Source organism: Chamaea fasciata, unplaced genomic scaffold (assembly GCF_029207755.1).
Source record: "Chamaea fasciata isolate MVZ Bird 193981 ecotype frontalis unplaced genomic scaffold, bChaFas1.0.hap1 SCAF_4, whole genome shotgun sequence".
Taxonomy (NCBI): domain Eukaryota; kingdom Metazoa; phylum Chordata; class Aves; order Passeriformes; family Sylviidae; genus Chamaea; species Chamaea fasciata.
Genome location: NW_027094089.1, coordinates 5,599,849 through 5,617,305, shown reverse-complemented (window position 1 = coordinate 5,617,305; position 17,457 = coordinate 5,599,849). Strand labels below are relative to the sequence as shown.

The following is a 17,457-nucleotide window of genomic DNA, read 5'->3' as shown; positions in this document are numbered from 1 at the left end:
CCCATATGCAGCCGTGGGAAAAGCTGCATGGTATGGGAGGAGTCTCACAATTGCAGATTTCCCTGGGCAGCTGTTTTTGTGAGAGTTAAAAGACACAAGCAGACTGTTCTTTCTTGTGGACCAAAAGAGACACCTTTCTCTCTAAAGAGACTGATTAAAGACTATTTTATAAGTGCCACTGACATAGAGTTCCAAGTTTTGTCTTTATATGTTGTCTGTGAGAAAGAAAAGAAGCTGTTGGGGGAGAGGGAAGTGTTCTGAAGGTTTTATTCTGATTCTTATTAATTTTTTTCTTTCTTGTAGTTGTGTTAATAAACCTGTCTTTATATCTTTTAAGGTTTGTGCCTGCTTTGCTTTTCTCCTAATCCTATCTCACAGCAGAAAAAGAGTAAATAATTCTAATGGGCACTCAGACCACTACACTAACTTTGGGAAACAGAAATTGGCAAATGTGAAACCACTACCCCATTGCTGGAGGTTTTTAAGCTGTGGTGGAAAAGGGTGTTAGATAATCTTATCTAGGCTCCCTTTTCCACCATTCCAGTTGGATTTCAACCATTCCAGTTGGACTGGATGATCTCTTGAGGCCCCATCAACCAGAGCTATTTTATGATTCTAAGATAGTGTGGATTTCTTAAGACAAAAATCAGGTAATTCTAGGGCTAAGAAAAATAAAGAATGCAACAAATTTTATCTAGAAAGGTAACAACCATGTCTCTGTGAAACATTTATTAGAAACATGAACAAACTTCCCTCTTTTGATTCTTCATCTCTCAGACAATTATTGGTATGAGAGTAAAGGGGAAATATTACTAGAATAATGTCAGAATTGTTTATGATTTATGAAAATAAGCCTTTGGAAAAAATGCCAAGCTTAACATACCTGCCTCTTGCATTTATACTGACAATTTCAAAAGAGCCTAAAAAAATTAGACGCACAAAACTTCATTCAACTGGAACTTAAATTGGGTACCTACTGCCTTTATGTCTGTGGAATGTGAGCTGTGGGTACCAAGAGAACATTTGAAACATAGATGATATGAAGAAAACAAAAGATAGACTTGACCTTATCTTTCAGCAGTCAGATAAATTGCTTACTAAGAACTGGAACAGCAAAGAAAAGATACATTTTTAATCAGCCATCACAAGTGGACAACCCTTCAAAGCAGAAAAGGGGACCATTAATGTACTTCACACTGAGCTCTACTGGCTTCAAAATCAGTGACATAAGCACAGAACTTTCCACTCTGAGAAAATTTAATTTCTACATGGTGAAGTATTCTACATGAAGAGGAAATAATTTGTTGTTGTTGGTTTGAGTTTTTTTCTTTTCTCCTCCAATGGAAAACAACAGAGAAGATCTCCTACCATTACAGAAAAACGGAAAGATGTTTTGGCATACTTCCTTATTAATGCAATAGTTAATAGACCTATAAATTCTTTAGGGATTTGCTTTGCTAAATAGTACCTATGCAAACTTACGCATGTTTCACACAAAAAATACCTCAATAAACCTCTAGATCTTGATGTTAAGCCAGAATTTTAGTCACTTACTAAGCCTGAATCAAAGCAATTACAGGTGAAAAAGCCCATCAGAAACAGTTTGACAACTTACTAAGTAGACATCCAAAACTGAAGCATTATCATTTTCCGTTTCCAATGTGCTCTGTTCTGAAGTCAAATAGATGGCACTGTCTCCCAAAGTGAATGTTGAACTCGAAGGTAACCCTTTACTGCAATGAGAAGGGAGAGTACAATCAACCAAAAGTCCAAGTTACAAAGCTCAGTCATAACTGAAAATTTCAAAGTTTGTTTCTCTATTAAGTATAAAAGTCTTCAAGTACTTGGAAAAAATTAATGTAAATAAATAAATATAGATATGTTGGGAATGGCTAGTTAACTGGAAGCTCATATTTGACTGATTGTACAGAAACCTCAGATTTTATTTTATGCATTTACTAAAATTTATCAGAAAGTAATGCTATTCCTGAACTTCAATATTTATTTAATGAATGAAACTATGTCACAGTAAATGTCACATAGTTTCATTAATCTCAAAACACATTACTTCCACATTACACATGGTGTAAATTTTGGCAGCATTTCGTAATTCCTAAAAATAGGGAAAAAAAAATAAGCAGTTGGGCACATTGTAACGTTAGTAACACTGGACTTTTCCATGCAGACACAGATCACTAGCAACCGTAATTTCAGAAAGAAAAGTGGGAGAACAAGAGTGTATTGTAATTAGTACACCAGTGCAAGGAAGTGATGTTTACAGAGCAGGTGCACTCTATTACTTTATTAATTGTTTGACTTTTTGTTCTCTGCCTTACAGAAAAAATGTGAAACTGCAAATGCACCTCCACAGAAATCTTATTTCGCAACACACTTGGTCAACAAAGCTGAAAATCTCCAAGGTGTTTTAATGGAGTCAGATGTCTCTGATCACGTCTTGACTGGCTGCCAGAAATTAGGCCCCAGGGTGCCTTGAAAACTCAACTGTCAGTTGTGCAGAGATATATTTTAGAAGTTCTTACGTATTTACAGACAAGGTGAAAAGCAAAAATTCTGAATTATAACTTGGTAAGGATATAGGTTGCAGCCATCAGTCCAGATATGACTAATTTCTCTCTCCCTTTGCACTACTTTAAGTATTTTTCAGATGGGATAAAACTTTGGAAAGGGCAAAACTAGCATGCAAATTTCAGTGTGCAGAAACCAGCATGTAAACTTGAAATTCAAATGCTCAACAAAATAATGAATCAATGTCATACTGGAAAACAGCTTTACATTCACCACATTACAATGTTCCTTTTATCATATAATACACTGGACATTTTATCAAAAGCAAGACTATTTCTCTTGCATTAGGATGACCCAGGTCCTGTTGACTTAGCACTATTTTCATATGTGTAACTTGAATTCAGTTAAGCAGTGTAAAAGAGTAAAAACAAAAATTTTGTAATTAATCTCTTAACAGTAATACACATGCTGTCAGCAGTTGGTAACTGAAGTTCAATTTTCTTCAATAGCATCATCATAGCTGCATTTATTTTCAGTTTTAATGCAGACTGAATTTAATGAGACTGATAATGCAAAGACATATTGGGGGTGGCACAGGAGAGATAAAGTGAAATCCCCACATACACAGTGTTTCAGAAAGAACAATTCAGAAGAACAAAGTTTTAATACAGTTTCTACACTGCACTGATTTCTCATCCTTAATTCTTAGGCTGAAAAAGAAAAGCCAAGCAAAAAAAAAAAAAAGCACTTTTACAGGTACTTTCTCTCATTCAGTAATGACCAGCCATGGAGCCAAGGAGCATACTCAACTATGCTGTTGCCCTCATCTGGCTAAAACATTCTATTTGATCTTGATTCTTAATTAAGAAAAGAAAAATAAAAAAGAAGCAAAACTAATTCCATTATTAGAGAACTGGGAAAGCTTTATATTATTTTAAGCCACAATTACATGTTGCTTCAATCATAGTGAAATTCTCTTTCCCATGGGAATATCCCCAGTGTCTCAGTGCATCTGTTCATAGCATTTAAGCATTCAAGTCTTTTTCTTCCACCTGACAGCTTATTATCGTGAAGCATGCGTGAATTTTATCCACTTTGACTCAGATTCAAACAAAGTTGCCTAAGCTTCAGAAGCCAAGAGTAATGTGTGGACAGAGAGAATATTGGAACTTAACATACAAAATTTTATTTATGTAGAACACCAACTGGCAAAAGAGGTGCTTAGTATTCCTTACAACAGAAAAACCAATACCTATAAATCCATATCACTGGAAAAAACAGCAGGACAGCATTTCAAAGTCTGGATGCTTCAGGAAGTTTGACTGTATAAGAGAAAAAATCCACAATCCCTCAAAGCCTTCCAAAATTTCAAGTGGTCTCCACCAAGAAACAGCAGCAGAAAGGTAAGACAAACAAAAAATCGAAAAATATTCAGATAAGAAGGAAGAAGAAGAAAGAAGGCAGAAGTCCAGACGACATATGCATCTTACAGAAATGAGGCACAGAAATGAGGCATAGAATGCATAAAGAGAAAGAGGAATTAGATTTCATATAGATTTTTTCCCCTTAGGCTCAGGTGTATCAGAAGAATTCATCAGTCTTCCTTATACAGCCCACCATATCTTGGCATTGCCCTAAAGAGGGAGGTGAAGCACCCCTCTATGCACCATGGGATTTTGTTTGGGTTTGGGGCTGAAGGGTCCTGTGAGACCTCCTGAAAAATACACTGAATAAAGACTTTCTGTATTCTTGAAATATTTAAAACATGAATTGTAAAACATCTACAGTTTGAAACATTTTTAAATAGTTTAAAGCAAGTTTCAAACATTTCCAGGAGCACCACTGACCTCCTTCAGGTCTTTGCAATTCTAAAAGCAATGTCAAATGATACAAGTGTCATAGTGCTTAAGGCATTCAGATTCATCATTTTTAATTTAATTCATCAATACTTAATAGGAAAACTTCTCCTGGAAGGGGAAAAAATCTGTTATCACTTCTGCTATAAAAATAACAATATAATATGTAAGTATTACATTTCCTAAGATAAAACAAATAAACCCTTTCAAAGAAGTGGCCTTGGGCTAATAATTACATTTTCTAGTGGAAAACAGATCCTCTAGTTACTGAAATATCTATGGACCAAATATAAACCCATTTGAGGAATGGAAAATATTTGAAAATTTTAAGAGAAGGAACAAATTGTCAATTCTGTTCTTTTACTAAAGGAATACTTGACATTGCTTATGACAAAACTACTTGACTGAGAAACAACTTCGTGGAAAAGAAACCAGCTATCTTCTGACAAACAAGAAAACCTACATTTACTGAATAGTATATGTCATTATTGTCTTTTTCTTCTTTTTCCTTCTGTCTTTTAAGTCCAGTCATTTTTGTGCTGAAAAATATAGCCATTTCCCCCTCTCCACTACTCTTTCATTTCTAATTCCTCGTCACACTATCTGGATAGAAGCTCGGGTTTCCTCTGCTTTTTCAGCTGAGGAATAACTTGGTGAAAATAATCAGTTTGTGGCCTGGAAAGACACTCCTAATAAGCTGGATGTTTATGACTGCTGCTTAGTCTCACTTTTTCACTTTAATCACACGTCCTGAAACACTTCTCTGCATAACTACAGATTAGTTATGCTAGCTCTAAGCTGTACCAGGCCAGCTTTACAAAAGCCCTCCCCACAAGACACAGCCTCAGAAGCTGGCTCCACCTCAGCAACTCACTTCTGTCTGCTTAACCCCAGCAGCAGCAGTTTCTCCCTTTCTACCACAAATGCTGAGCACTCTCAAGGACAGATGCTGATGGCCTTTCTTATGTTATAAGCCATTTATTTGCCTCTCCTTGGGGAAGTATTAGATTGGATAACAGAAACAGAGGGTAATTCTGAAGAAAAAACCCAACCCAAAGAGAAAATACAGTATGTTCTTCAAGGTATCCAAAAGTATTACTGCTCTCTTTTTAATGAGGAAAATAACACTATCTGTTTTCTAAGTGGTATGAGCACATACTGCTCATTAGTAGGAGTCAAGGAGCTGTACAAATATCACATTATTACTACACACACAGGACTCTCCTCCTTTATTACTTTAAACCAGAAATTTCTGACAGGTTACAAGCAAATTCAGGTACTCTCTACTTTATGCTATTTTACCTTGAAGAAAAAGGAAAAAAAGCCTGATGAAGAAGATGCCACACTGTAGTTCTATTAAATAACAAAGCAGAATGTCATAGTCAACTACATTGTTAAAGATTGAAAGCGGGCTTACATTTGTAAACAAACCAAAGACTGCTCCAAGCTTTCTGTTTATCGGGTACAAATGGCAAAATGAGAAGTCCTGCATCACATAATTTTCTAATATTCAAAAGAATTCTGGCAAGAAAAAATCTCAGATCTGAATGTACAGTTCATTGTAGCATGGGGTTTTTTTGGTGGATTTATTTCCCTGCTAGCTTTTTCTATGAGAGGACTGAAGTTCCTTCAGTGAGCAATAAAAACATAAGTAAAACTCCAGAAGTATATATTATTAAGTGACAAGAAGAAGGAATGACCTCCTTGAACTGATGCCAAAAGAAGTGGGTATGAAACAGCAGGTGCCCAGAATCTTATGGAAGTTAGTTCAATACTGAACATGCTTAACAGCTTTCTTAACCCCTAAGAGAAAGCCATTAGCTATGACAGGGAAGCTAATCCTCATGAATTGTACATACTGAGATTGTGACACACATCACTACTTAATGAGAATTAAAAACTGCCACCAGGCCCTGGCTGAAGAGGGCACAGCTAGACCAGCAAAGATGTTAGTTGGTAAGCCTCTATGGAGATCTCTTGGCTACAGTGTAGATGCTTTTGCAGATGATGTGGGAGAACCACACACCTGTGAATGCTGGTAGCAGGCCTGCTGTGTTAGAGAACGTGCCCTCTTGTAATGATGAAGTCCATACCTGGACTGCAGACACTAACAATCTGATTTTGTAAGAGAAGCATGCTAATCACATAGCTGGCAACATGTCCTGCATTAGAGGTTATTTCATTGACTGAATCACAACTGGAAAGTAAATGAGTCTAGATATACAATCAAAGTATAGACTGTATTTCAGAATTATTTTGGAGTATCTTTACAGTAAAATATAATGGAATTACTCATAGGTTTTCTTTACAGTTAATTTTTTAGAGAGTAAAGAATATTTGAAATGCTTTCAATTTGAACTCTGTATTCAGACTACACCATTCTCTTTTCCCAACTGATGCTGATACAAACCTGTTCTGTAGTTTTATTTGATGCGTAAAGCAAAGAAAAACTGTCAGCGTTCTGTAACTTTATTTCTATCCATGAAAAAACTTTGTGAAAGATCATGAGTATTGAAGTTCTACAGATAGCTTGACACAAGTTGAAGTGAATGAGCTCTATTTTTACTTATGCTTACTCATCAGTAGCTTTATTTCCTAAAGCTTGTGTAGAAACATTTTTGTTCTGCAATTAAAATTTCATCTTCATTACACCACAAAACATGCCTCATTCAAATTTTTATAGGAAACCATCAGGCGTATGAAAGTTGCCATATCAGTGAGAATTATTTCAATTTAATGGAAGTGGAAGCTGTAAATATCATTTTCATTAAGTAATGCTACAAGTCATTTTACTTTTTATGTAAATAAGGTTTTCAAATATTTAACAGGAGGTAAAATCCTACTGCCTCAAGATTTCTTTTAAAATAACTTGATTTTTTGGGCAACATTAGTGCATTTGTCAAATTTATACACTGAGTAGTTGAGGACTCCAAATTATTCCAAACAATATTCAAGATGCCTGAGTGGCTACCCTTCTTGATTAAAACAGGCAAAGAAATGGCTCAGTACAGTAAAGAGATCTGCAAGCAGGCAAGACAACACAGTACACTTCAGGTGCACAAGGGAGCATACAGGCACATACAGAGAGCATCTCCCACCAAGACTTACTGGCTTAAGCATAGTATTGGACAGACACAGCTGAAATATATTCTAACACAACTCAAACCACATTCAACCTAGCTCACCAGCATCTGCACAACTTTTCTTAAGACATTCCTGTTTTTATACTTCCTGGGTTATAATCAGACAGGCTGTAATCCCACCCATGGATGAAGTTTCACAGAAATTTACTTCAGAAAATGGTTGTTATGGAAGAATTTAAAGCAGACTGTTCAGCACTGTACATTCAGAAGAAAGAACAAATTTTCTTTTTCCTAGCACATTATCATTTTCTGCAGCTGTTTCAGGCTACAGCCAAGTTACGAGAAGTACTTCCTACCCTGACCTTAGTGTAGTTTGATTTATGGTACAGACTAAGGCCCAAGCAAAGTTTAGATATCCATTTCAGTTTTGGAATATGAAGAAGAATTCATAGAACATTTTTTGCCATGTTTATGCTTTCTATTTAATGATCCTCAATTATAATACATACAATTACAAACAAATACATGATAATTCCTACAGGCTTTCCTCTCCTTCACTGGAAAGTTAAAGACTAAGTTACAGAGACACTTGCCCCTTCTTCTTCTTATTTTGCAGAGCTCCCGTCTGTTGAGCACAATGTTAAACTACTAGCAGAACAGTGGGGAATCCTCTAACATATATGGCATTTACCTGCTAGAATAGAGTGTAGGTTGATCTCGTTGACAGTGCTCATCTGCATTCAAGGAAGAAGAAGAAAGTGTGGTTGCCAAGGAAGCTGCTTCAAACAGAGATGGAGTGCTTGGCACTAGATCTGGCCGGTGGTGTGAACCTAGTACTGCATGAGCAGAAGTAAAGAACAATGTTAACAAATTTCATTTTAAATGGAGCCCAAGAATCTTCATGTCAGTATATTGAGTTCCATAGTGCCCTCATCAGCTTCTTAAAGTTTCCTAATGTTTGAATTGATGAGATGGTAGTATTCATATGGCCATACCACTCCTTTGTATTACAGAGTGAATTTCAGCTGTTAACAAATACATTCAGCAGAATACAGAGTAACTCCAAGGTCAAATATTAAGTAGAGGTATGAGTTATGAATTCTTCTTGGTCCTGGGACTATTCTCATGCTACCATGGCTCATTTATCAGGTTCTGCTTTCATCATGGCTGCAGGCAAGTTCTGAAAGGGGCAAAGTTGTAGCTCTTCAAAAAGACTCTAGGAACAATGGACTGAGCTTCAAAACACTTCATGTGATATGCTTTTTTACAGGTCAGTGAAAAAGATAGCATTGGCTCTGACCAATTTATTTGCTCTGGTTAATTTATTCGCTGGGTTGAATACACTTTTTTAGGATGCCATGAAATCTTAAAGTTTAACATCATATTACAAACTTTGATTCTGACTTCATCTTGCTCCTGAAGGTCCATTTTGCCATATACTACCAGGTACTCTTTCCATAAGAACAACCTGACTATTTTTGAGAGATCAGCCGTACTGGTGGTGCTCTCATTACAGGACTTCTAGAGCCTTTACAAAATTTTTAAAACCATCATTTAGGTTGATTTGAAAGACAGTACCTTCTTCATCAAGGCTGGCATAACTTTGTCCTTCAGCAAGAATGCCATGCTTTTCATCCCTCCACTCCTGGCTAAGTGCACACACTATTTCTTGTGATGCTGCCTTTAGGGCTGTGATGGAGTTGCACCGTTTCTTTAAAGGTGAAGGCTTTAAAGCTGCATTACCAAATGAACATAGGTGTTGAATGATGTCATCTTATCTCCCTGCACATCTTTAACAGCATAGGAAAATGTAAGTCATACAGAAAATCTAGATTTTGAATACAGATGAAGAACACGTCCAGAAACCGACTTAAAAAACATTATATTAAAACTAGAGTGAAAGGTATTGTTATTTCATCTACAAGAGAAATACTTTTGTCTTTTTCATTCTCTTACTGCTTATTATAGGACAATAAGTCAAGTCATTGGTACCACTAAGTTAAAAAGCTCCTATGGAATACCAACTCATGTAATCAGAGACAGAATGATATAGAAAAAAATCCCTAGAAAATAGGAAAACAGAAAAGACATTTCGAGTATTCTGCGAGGTTACAATAATTTTTTGTGCTGTTAACTACTTCTGTGTAATGATACTGCAGAATTTCCAATCATGTGCCAAACATTTGCTTTGGGTACAATTAACACTTCCAAAATCTTAATGGACTACATGCTTAGGGATCAGCACTTCTTTTCTAATTCTTAGCAGGGCCTGTCTATTTAAAAAGCATTTTGAATCAAACTCTACAACTGATCATTGCCACTACTACTGAACCATGACCCCATCTGTAGTTCTCCTCCAGAAGGATGTAAGCTATTTCCTTTAGTGTTTTTCAGCTGCTGGCTGCTGATCTCCATGCATTACCTGCAAAGTTACTTCAGATGCACTATAACACGTCTTTCACTGCTTTTCTAAAAAGTTCAAATTACATCAAGTCACTTGGCTAAAGACTGAAGAAAAGAATCAGATACAGAATTCCAGGGTATTTTTAAAAAAGAACATACTAGATAGTTGCTGAGCTAGCCTCTGCCCAAGGCTAAATCAACTTATTAAGTTTTTGTGGTTAATTATGCATGGTTGTTCTGTGCACTAGGGGGAAAAACAGATTCAGAACAGGGCTTAAGTGTTTAAACTGAAATGTCTGACTCAAAGCTTAGAAATAATGTTCATGCAGGCAGGAGAACTCCCAATTTTTATGAAAGAATGATAATGCATTGTCCTGGGTTGCAGTATAGGATGTGCACAAAGTATTCTATCACCATCTTCATGAACTGTTGAATCCAGGTGGAGCAGTGTTTTTCCCAGACCCCCTCCCTCTGGGCCATTTTCTTCTGGTAATGGCCCATCAAATGCCTTGCCCATGACTCACAGATAACTCTCTCCGGGAGTTGTCTCTGTTTAATGGGCCATCAAGGACCCCCTGCATGACTCATCATCCCATTGTGAGATGCTCCGCCCAGGGGGAGGAACCAAGCATTCTCACCTGGATATAATCTGGACTTTGGGACAATACAGGGGGCCCTTACCCACTGGATTCCCAGAGGACCAGAGCTACCAGAACTTTCTACAGGATCACTGCTTCAAGAAGACTACCTCATCTGGACTGCTTCCATACTCTGCTCAAGTGGTATTCTGTCAGTGGTCTTTTGTATTATTGCATCTATTTTATTTTACTTTTTTTTTCCTTTCTTCCTATTAAATTGCATCTCTGACTTGGAGCCTCTAATTTGTTTTGCTTTCAAACCACTACATTTTTTGGTGCCCAACGTGCGGCATGAGGCACTGAGAAAAGTCAGAATTACAATTCTGTATTGAAGAAGACACCTGTTTTGCTATGGCGCTCAACATGCTTACATGTGTCTTATACCTATCTCTCTATATTTTTCTGCACCTGAAGCACTATCTGCTGGTCTTAATGCTCCTGTGTAGACCAGGGTATGGTACTAAAATTGCTTTATTTGTCTATTATATCCATTGCTTGACAAACTCCAAGGCAATGAACATCATTCAGAATATATGCCCAGTTTGGTTTTTTGTTCAGGTCTAGGATGCTACATTTGAGGCCTCAACAATCTCACCCAGCCCCTGTGGGGAGGGGTGAAGAATGATTTTTCCCAGCTTTTCAGGCATGACACAGCAGTTTTTGAAAATATGGAGTACTCTCTGGATGCCAAGGACAGCATGATGTTGTTGTTAGTCCTGCTTTGTCTTCTCTGCACGGCTCGCACCATGCTTAGAATCAAAACACTACATGGTGTGATACAGTGTGTTCTGAAGGAAGAGGAAGAGGAAAAAAGAAGCAAAGCAACAGCAACAGTGCCCTTATCTACACAGACTGTCACAGAGGAGAAAGAAGCCAAAAGTGAGGCAACAGTGTCCACATGTATGCAGACTGTCACAGCGGCGAAAGGAACCAAAGGCAAGACAACAGTGTCCACATCTACACAGACCATCACAGAAGAGAAAGAAGCCAAAAGTGAGGCAACAGTGTCCACATCTATGCAGACTGTCACAGAGGAGAAAGAGACCAAAGGTGCCGTCAGCATCTCCACATAAACCATCACCGAACCGGAACAGCCTAAACCAGTAGCAGTTGCCCCCATTCAGAAGAAGAAATCAAGGACCAAATCAGTCCGCATAGTGACTGATGAGGGTGCAGCAGAATCTTCACACCCAGCAGAAGAGACTGAGCCAGAAATCGTCACTCGCTCTCTATCTCTGGGTGAGCTGCATGACCTGCAAAGGGAATTCACCCGCCAGACCAACGAGTCCATCCTAACCTGGCTGCTCCACATCTGGGACGCTGCAGGCAATGACACCATTCTGGATGGAAGTGAAGCCAGGCAACTGGAATCACTGTCCTGGGATGTGGTCATTGACCAGGGGATTGGGAAAAGCCAAGAACCTCTCATCCTCCGGCAGCAACTGCTAACAAGTGTGAAGGATAGATACCTTTGTAAAGAAGACCTCCAAGTGCACCAAGGAAAATGGAACACAATAGAACAAGGTATCCTCTGCCTGAGGGAATTGGCTGTGTTGGAGATCATTTTTTCAGAAGATGAGAGATTTCCTAAAAACCCAGATGGTGTCCAGTGCCCATCACGGATGTGGCTGAGATTTGCACGGCTTGGACCAGAGATGTACTCACGTTACCTGGCAACACTGCAATGGAGGGAAGGTGAGGACAGGGTAGGTGTCTTGGCTAATAAACTAAGAATTTATGAGGACACTGTCACTGCCCCAGTTCACATCCATGTCTTGTCTGTGGAAACAAGACTGGCTGAGCAAATCCAGAGCTTGACTGAAGAAGGCCACTGGAAACTGAAAAAAGAACTTAAGGAAGGAATTTACCGTATCTCACCAGAGCTGATGAGAGTCTCTGCCATCAGGAGCAAGCTTCCCCCAGCCAGGGAGAGAGGATATACACCACGACGTAACCTCTAGTCTTTTCTTCGGGAGCCTGGAGAAGACATGAGGAAGTGGGATGGAAAACCCACCTCCTCCTTAGAAGCCCAGGTACGTGAACTGAAAAGAGAAACACCTACCACAAAGAGCCCATCTAGAATCAATGTTGCTCTGGTCTCTCATGCACAGAACTCCAGACGGTACAGGAATAATGATATGACAGATCCTCTTGAAGGAACCTCAGAAACATATTTACAGGAAAAAAGCAATATATGCCATGACCAAGAATAGGGGGGCCCTGCCTCTAGCCAGGTAGAGGAAAGGAACAATCGGATCTACTGGACTGTGTGGATCCGATGGCCTGGAACATCTGACCCACAAAAATATACGGTGTTGGTTGACACCATGGGCCCAATGTACCATGATGCCATCAAGGTATGTAGGAACAGAATCCATTTCTATTTCTGGGGTGACAGGAGGCTCCCAGCAACTGACTGTATTAGAGGCTGAAGTGAGTTTATCTGGGAACGGGTGGCAAAAACATCCCATCGCGACTGGCCCAGAGGCCCCATGCATTTTGGGCATAGACTATCTCAGGAATGGGTATTTCAAAGACCCAGAAGGGTATCGTTGGGCTTTTGGGATAGCCGCAGTGGAGAAAGAAGACATCAGACAGTTGAATACTTTGCCTAATCTCTCAGATGACCCCTCTGCTGTGGGACTGCTGAGAGTCAAAGAACAACAGGTACCAACTGCCACAGCAACAGTTCACCGTCGGCAATACCAGACTGACAGAGACTCTGTTACTCCCATACATGAGATGATTTGTAAACTGGAGAGCCAAGGGTTAGTCAGTAAGGCTCATTCACCTTTCAACGGCCCGTGTGTAAGTCCAGTGAAGAATGGAGACTGACAGTGGATTACCGTAGTCTGAATGAAGTCACGCCACCACTGAGCGCTGCTGTGCCAGACATGTTACAGCTTCAGTACAAGCTGGAGTCCAAGGCAGCAAAGTGGTATGCGACCATTGATATTGCCAATGCATTCTTCTCCATTCCTTTGGCAGTAGAGTGCAGGCCTCAGTTCGTTTTCACCTGGAGGGGCGTGCAGTACACCTGGAACCGACTGCCCCAGGGGTGGAAACACAGCCCCATCATCTGCCATGGACTGATCCAGGCTGCACTGGAGAAGGGTGAGGCTCCGGAATATCTGCAGTACATCAGTGACATCATCGTATGGGGGAACACCCCAGGGGAAGTCTTCGAGAAAGGTGAGAAGATTATCCAAATTCTGCTGAAAGCCGGTTTTGCCATTAAACAAAGTAAGGTTAAGAGACCGGCTCAAGAAATCCAGCTCCTGGGAGTCAAGTGGCAAAATGGACGTCGCCAAATCCCCACAGAGATAATCAACAAGATCACTGCCATGTCCCCACCTACCAACAAGAAGGAAATACAAGCTTTCCTAGGTGCCATAGGCTTTTGGAGGATGCACATTCCTGAGTACAGTCAGATTGTAAGCCCTCTCTACCTGGCTACCCATAAGAAGAACAATTTCCACTGGGGCGCTGAATAGCAACAAGCCTTTGTTCAGATCAAGCAAGAGATTGCTCATGCAGTAGCCCTTGGCTCAGTCAGGACGGAAACAGATGTGAAGAATATGCTTTACTCCACAGCCAGGAACAATAGTTTGTCCTGGAGCCTTTGGCAGAAAGTACCTGGAGAGACTCAAGGCCGACCACTGGGATTCTGGAGCAGAAGTTATAGAGGCCTGAAGTCAACTACACTCCCACAGAGAAGGAGATCTTGGCCGCCTATGAAGGAGTTCAAGCTGCCTCAGAAGTGATTGGCACTGAAACACAGCTGCTTTTGGCACCCCGACTACCGGTACTGGGATGGATGTTCAAGGGAAAAGTTCCTTCCACACATCACGCCACTGACACCACATGGAGTGAATGGATTGCCCTCATTACACAGCGTGCCCGTATTAGAAACCCAAATCGCCCTGGGATTCTGGAAATTATAACAAATTGGCCAGAAGGTGAGACTTTTGGATTATCCTCTGAAGAAGAAGAAAAGCAAGTAACACGTGCCGAGGAAGCCCCATCATATAATGAGCTACCAAAGACTGAAAGACAATATGCTCTGTTCACTGATGGCTCCTGCCGAATTGCAGGCACTAACCGGAAATGGAAAGCTGCAGTGTGGAGCCCCACATGACAAGTTGCACATGCTACTGAGGAACAAGGTGGATCGAGTCAGGTTGCAAAGCTTAAAGGTGTCCAGCTGGCTTTGGATATTGCTGAATGAGAGAAGTGGCCGAGGCTCTATCTCTACACTGACTCATGGATGGTAGCTAATGCTCTGTGGGGATGGCTGAATCAATGAAAAAAGGCCAACTGGCAGCGCAGAGGGAAACCCATCTGGGCTGCTGAGATTTGGCAAGACATTGCTGCCTGAGTAGAGAGGCTGACCGTAAAAGTTCGACACGTGGATGCACACGTACCTAAGAGCCAGGCTAATGAAGAGCACCGTAACAACGAGCAAGTGGACAAAGCTGCCAAGGTGAAAGTATCACAGGTGAATCTAGACTGGCAGCACAAGGGAGAATTGTTCCTAGCTTGTTGGGCCCATGATGCCTCTGGTCATCAGGGAAAAGATGTGACATACCGATGGCCCCATGACCGAGGGGTGGACATTACTATGGACAGCATCTCACAGGTCATCCACAACTGTGAGACCTGTGCTGCAATCAAACAGGCCAAGCGAGTGAAGCCTCTGTGGTATGGTGAATGATGGCTGAAGTACAAGTATGGGGAAGCCTGGCAAATTGACTACATCACCCTTCCCCAAACCTGCCAAGGTAAGCGCTATGTCCTGACCATGGTGGAAGCCACCACAGGATGGTTAGAGACCTACCCTGTGCCTCATACCACTGCCCAGAACACCATTTTGGGCCTTGAAAAGCAAGTCCTGTAGAGACATGGCACCCCCTGAGTAAATTGAGTCAGACAATGAGACCCATTTCAAGAACGGCCTTATAAACACCTGGGCTAGAGAACATGGTATTGAATGGATATATCACATTCCTTATCACGCACCAGCTGCCAGGAAAGTTGAACAGTGCAATGAACTACAAAGACTGTCCTAAAGGCACTTGGTGGGCAGACCTTCAAGAATTAGGAAATAAACTTAGCCAAAGCCACCTGGATGGTCAACACTCGAGGACTCATCAATCGAGCTGGTCCTGCCCAGTCTGAACCCTTACACACAGTGGATGGAGACAAAGTCCCTGTGGTACGCATGAAGGGCATTTTAGGAAAAACTGTTTGGATTAATCCCACCTCAGGCAAAGGCAGACCCATCCGTGGGATTGTCTTTGCTCAAGGACGTGGTTACACTTGGTGGGTAATGCAAAAAGATGGGGAAACTCATTGTGTACCACAGGGAGACCTAATTTTAAGTGAGAACTGTGTGTAAAGTTTCATTCTGTATGTATATATGTATATCTATGTATGTATATGCATATCTCTGTAAGAATGTATTAATTTGGGTATGATGTAGATGGTAATAGAATAAGGGGTGGATTATGTCCTAGGTTGTAGTATAGGATGTGCACAAAGTATTCTATCACCATCTTCATGAACTGTTGAATCCAGGTGGAGCAGTGTTTTTCCCAGACCCCCTCCCTCTGGGCCATTTTCTTCTGGTAATGGCCCATCAAATGCCTTGCCCATGACTCACAGATAACTCTCTCCGGGAGTTGTCTCTGTTTAATGGGCCATCAAGGACCCCCTGCATGACTCATCATCCCATTGTGAGATGCTCCGCCCAGGGGAACCAACCAAGCATTCTCACCTGGATATAATCTGGACTTTGGGACAATACAGGGGGCCCTTACCCACTGGATTCTCAGAGGACCAGAGCTACCAGACCTTTCTACAAGATCACTGCTTCAAGAAGACTACCTCATCTGGACTGCTTCCATACTCTGCTCAAGTGGTATTCTGACTCTGTCAGTGGTCTTTTATATTATTGCATCTATTTTATTTTACTTTTTTTCCTTTCTTCCTATTAAATTGCATCTCTGACTTGGAGCCTCTAATTTGTTTTGCTTTCAAACCACTACATGCATTTGAACCATTAAATGTGTATAAAAGTACATTAACAGCCCTATATACAGAAGAAATCAGTAAGAGTAGGATACTTAGACAGGTTAATAGCCTGGAAAAATAAGACAGATGAATTAAGATCAGAGAGAAAATTAGGCATGATATCCTTTAATTACACATTGTAGGCTTCAAATACAGAACAATTTGTGTCTTGTCCTGGAACAAATCTAGCAGTCAGAATTAGAAAGAATTGGGGAAAAAAAGACTCAGATGTTGAGGTAACATATATGCCATTTATTTTATGAAACAGGAATATCAAGTAGTAAGGAGCAGACACTCTTTATTCTTTATCAATGCAGAGGAGTTCCTTTGAGTATTGTGTCAGACAGCAGAACTCCCACCAGTTCTTTGGCAAAGTTATTCTAAAATTTAAAGAGAACTGGGTCTTAGGAGGCTCCTTTCTCCTTTAAGCTGAATTTTGCTTCACATTTCATCACATTACATCAGATTCTTCTATTTTTTTATTAATCAATCTTTTCCAAAGAATTTAACTTTGAATTGTTAATTTATTCCAGCATTTTTTACTTAGTTCTTATTTAGTTCTAGTGTTTGTTTGTATTTTGTCCTCTCTCTGTCCACACAAACTTGTTTCTCACTCCAGATAACTAATGAAAATGTTAAGAGACTGATGCCTTAAGTTTTAGCTTTCATGTTTTTCAAATTCTGTGCTGCCTAGGGCTGTAATTCTGAGTTTCATATTAAGTGCTAATAAGCTCTCTTCACAGAGTAGGTAGACAAAACAAATCCTTTTCCTGCTGAAGACCAAGGACAACGAGTACAGGTTCAGGCCCAAAAGCATAAACAATGGTCGACTGAAGAGAGAAACAAGAAGGATGAGACCTCAAAACCTAAAGCTGTAAT

At 40.2% G+C, this 17,457-nt stretch overlaps 1 protein-coding gene across 2 annotated transcripts in view; it reads right to left on the bottom strand.

Moving 5' to 3' along the window:
• PIP5K1B (phosphatidylinositol-4-phosphate 5-kinase type 1 beta) overlaps positions 1–17,457 on the bottom strand; it is a 107,338-nt gene that overhangs the window by 12,859 nt on the left and 77,022 nt on the right. For both annotated transcript variants that reach the window (XM_066180775.1, XM_066180774.1), the window contains 3 exons: positions 9,044–9,199; positions 8,157–8,301; positions 1,616–1,733 (listed from right to left, as the gene is read on the bottom strand). In XM_066180775.1, the coding sequence (XP_066036872.1) occupies positions 1,616–1,733; positions 8,157–8,301; positions 9,044–9,199 (419 nt within the window). The remainder of the gene's footprint in view (positions 1–1,615; positions 1,734–8,156; positions 8,302–9,043; positions 9,200–17,457) is intronic.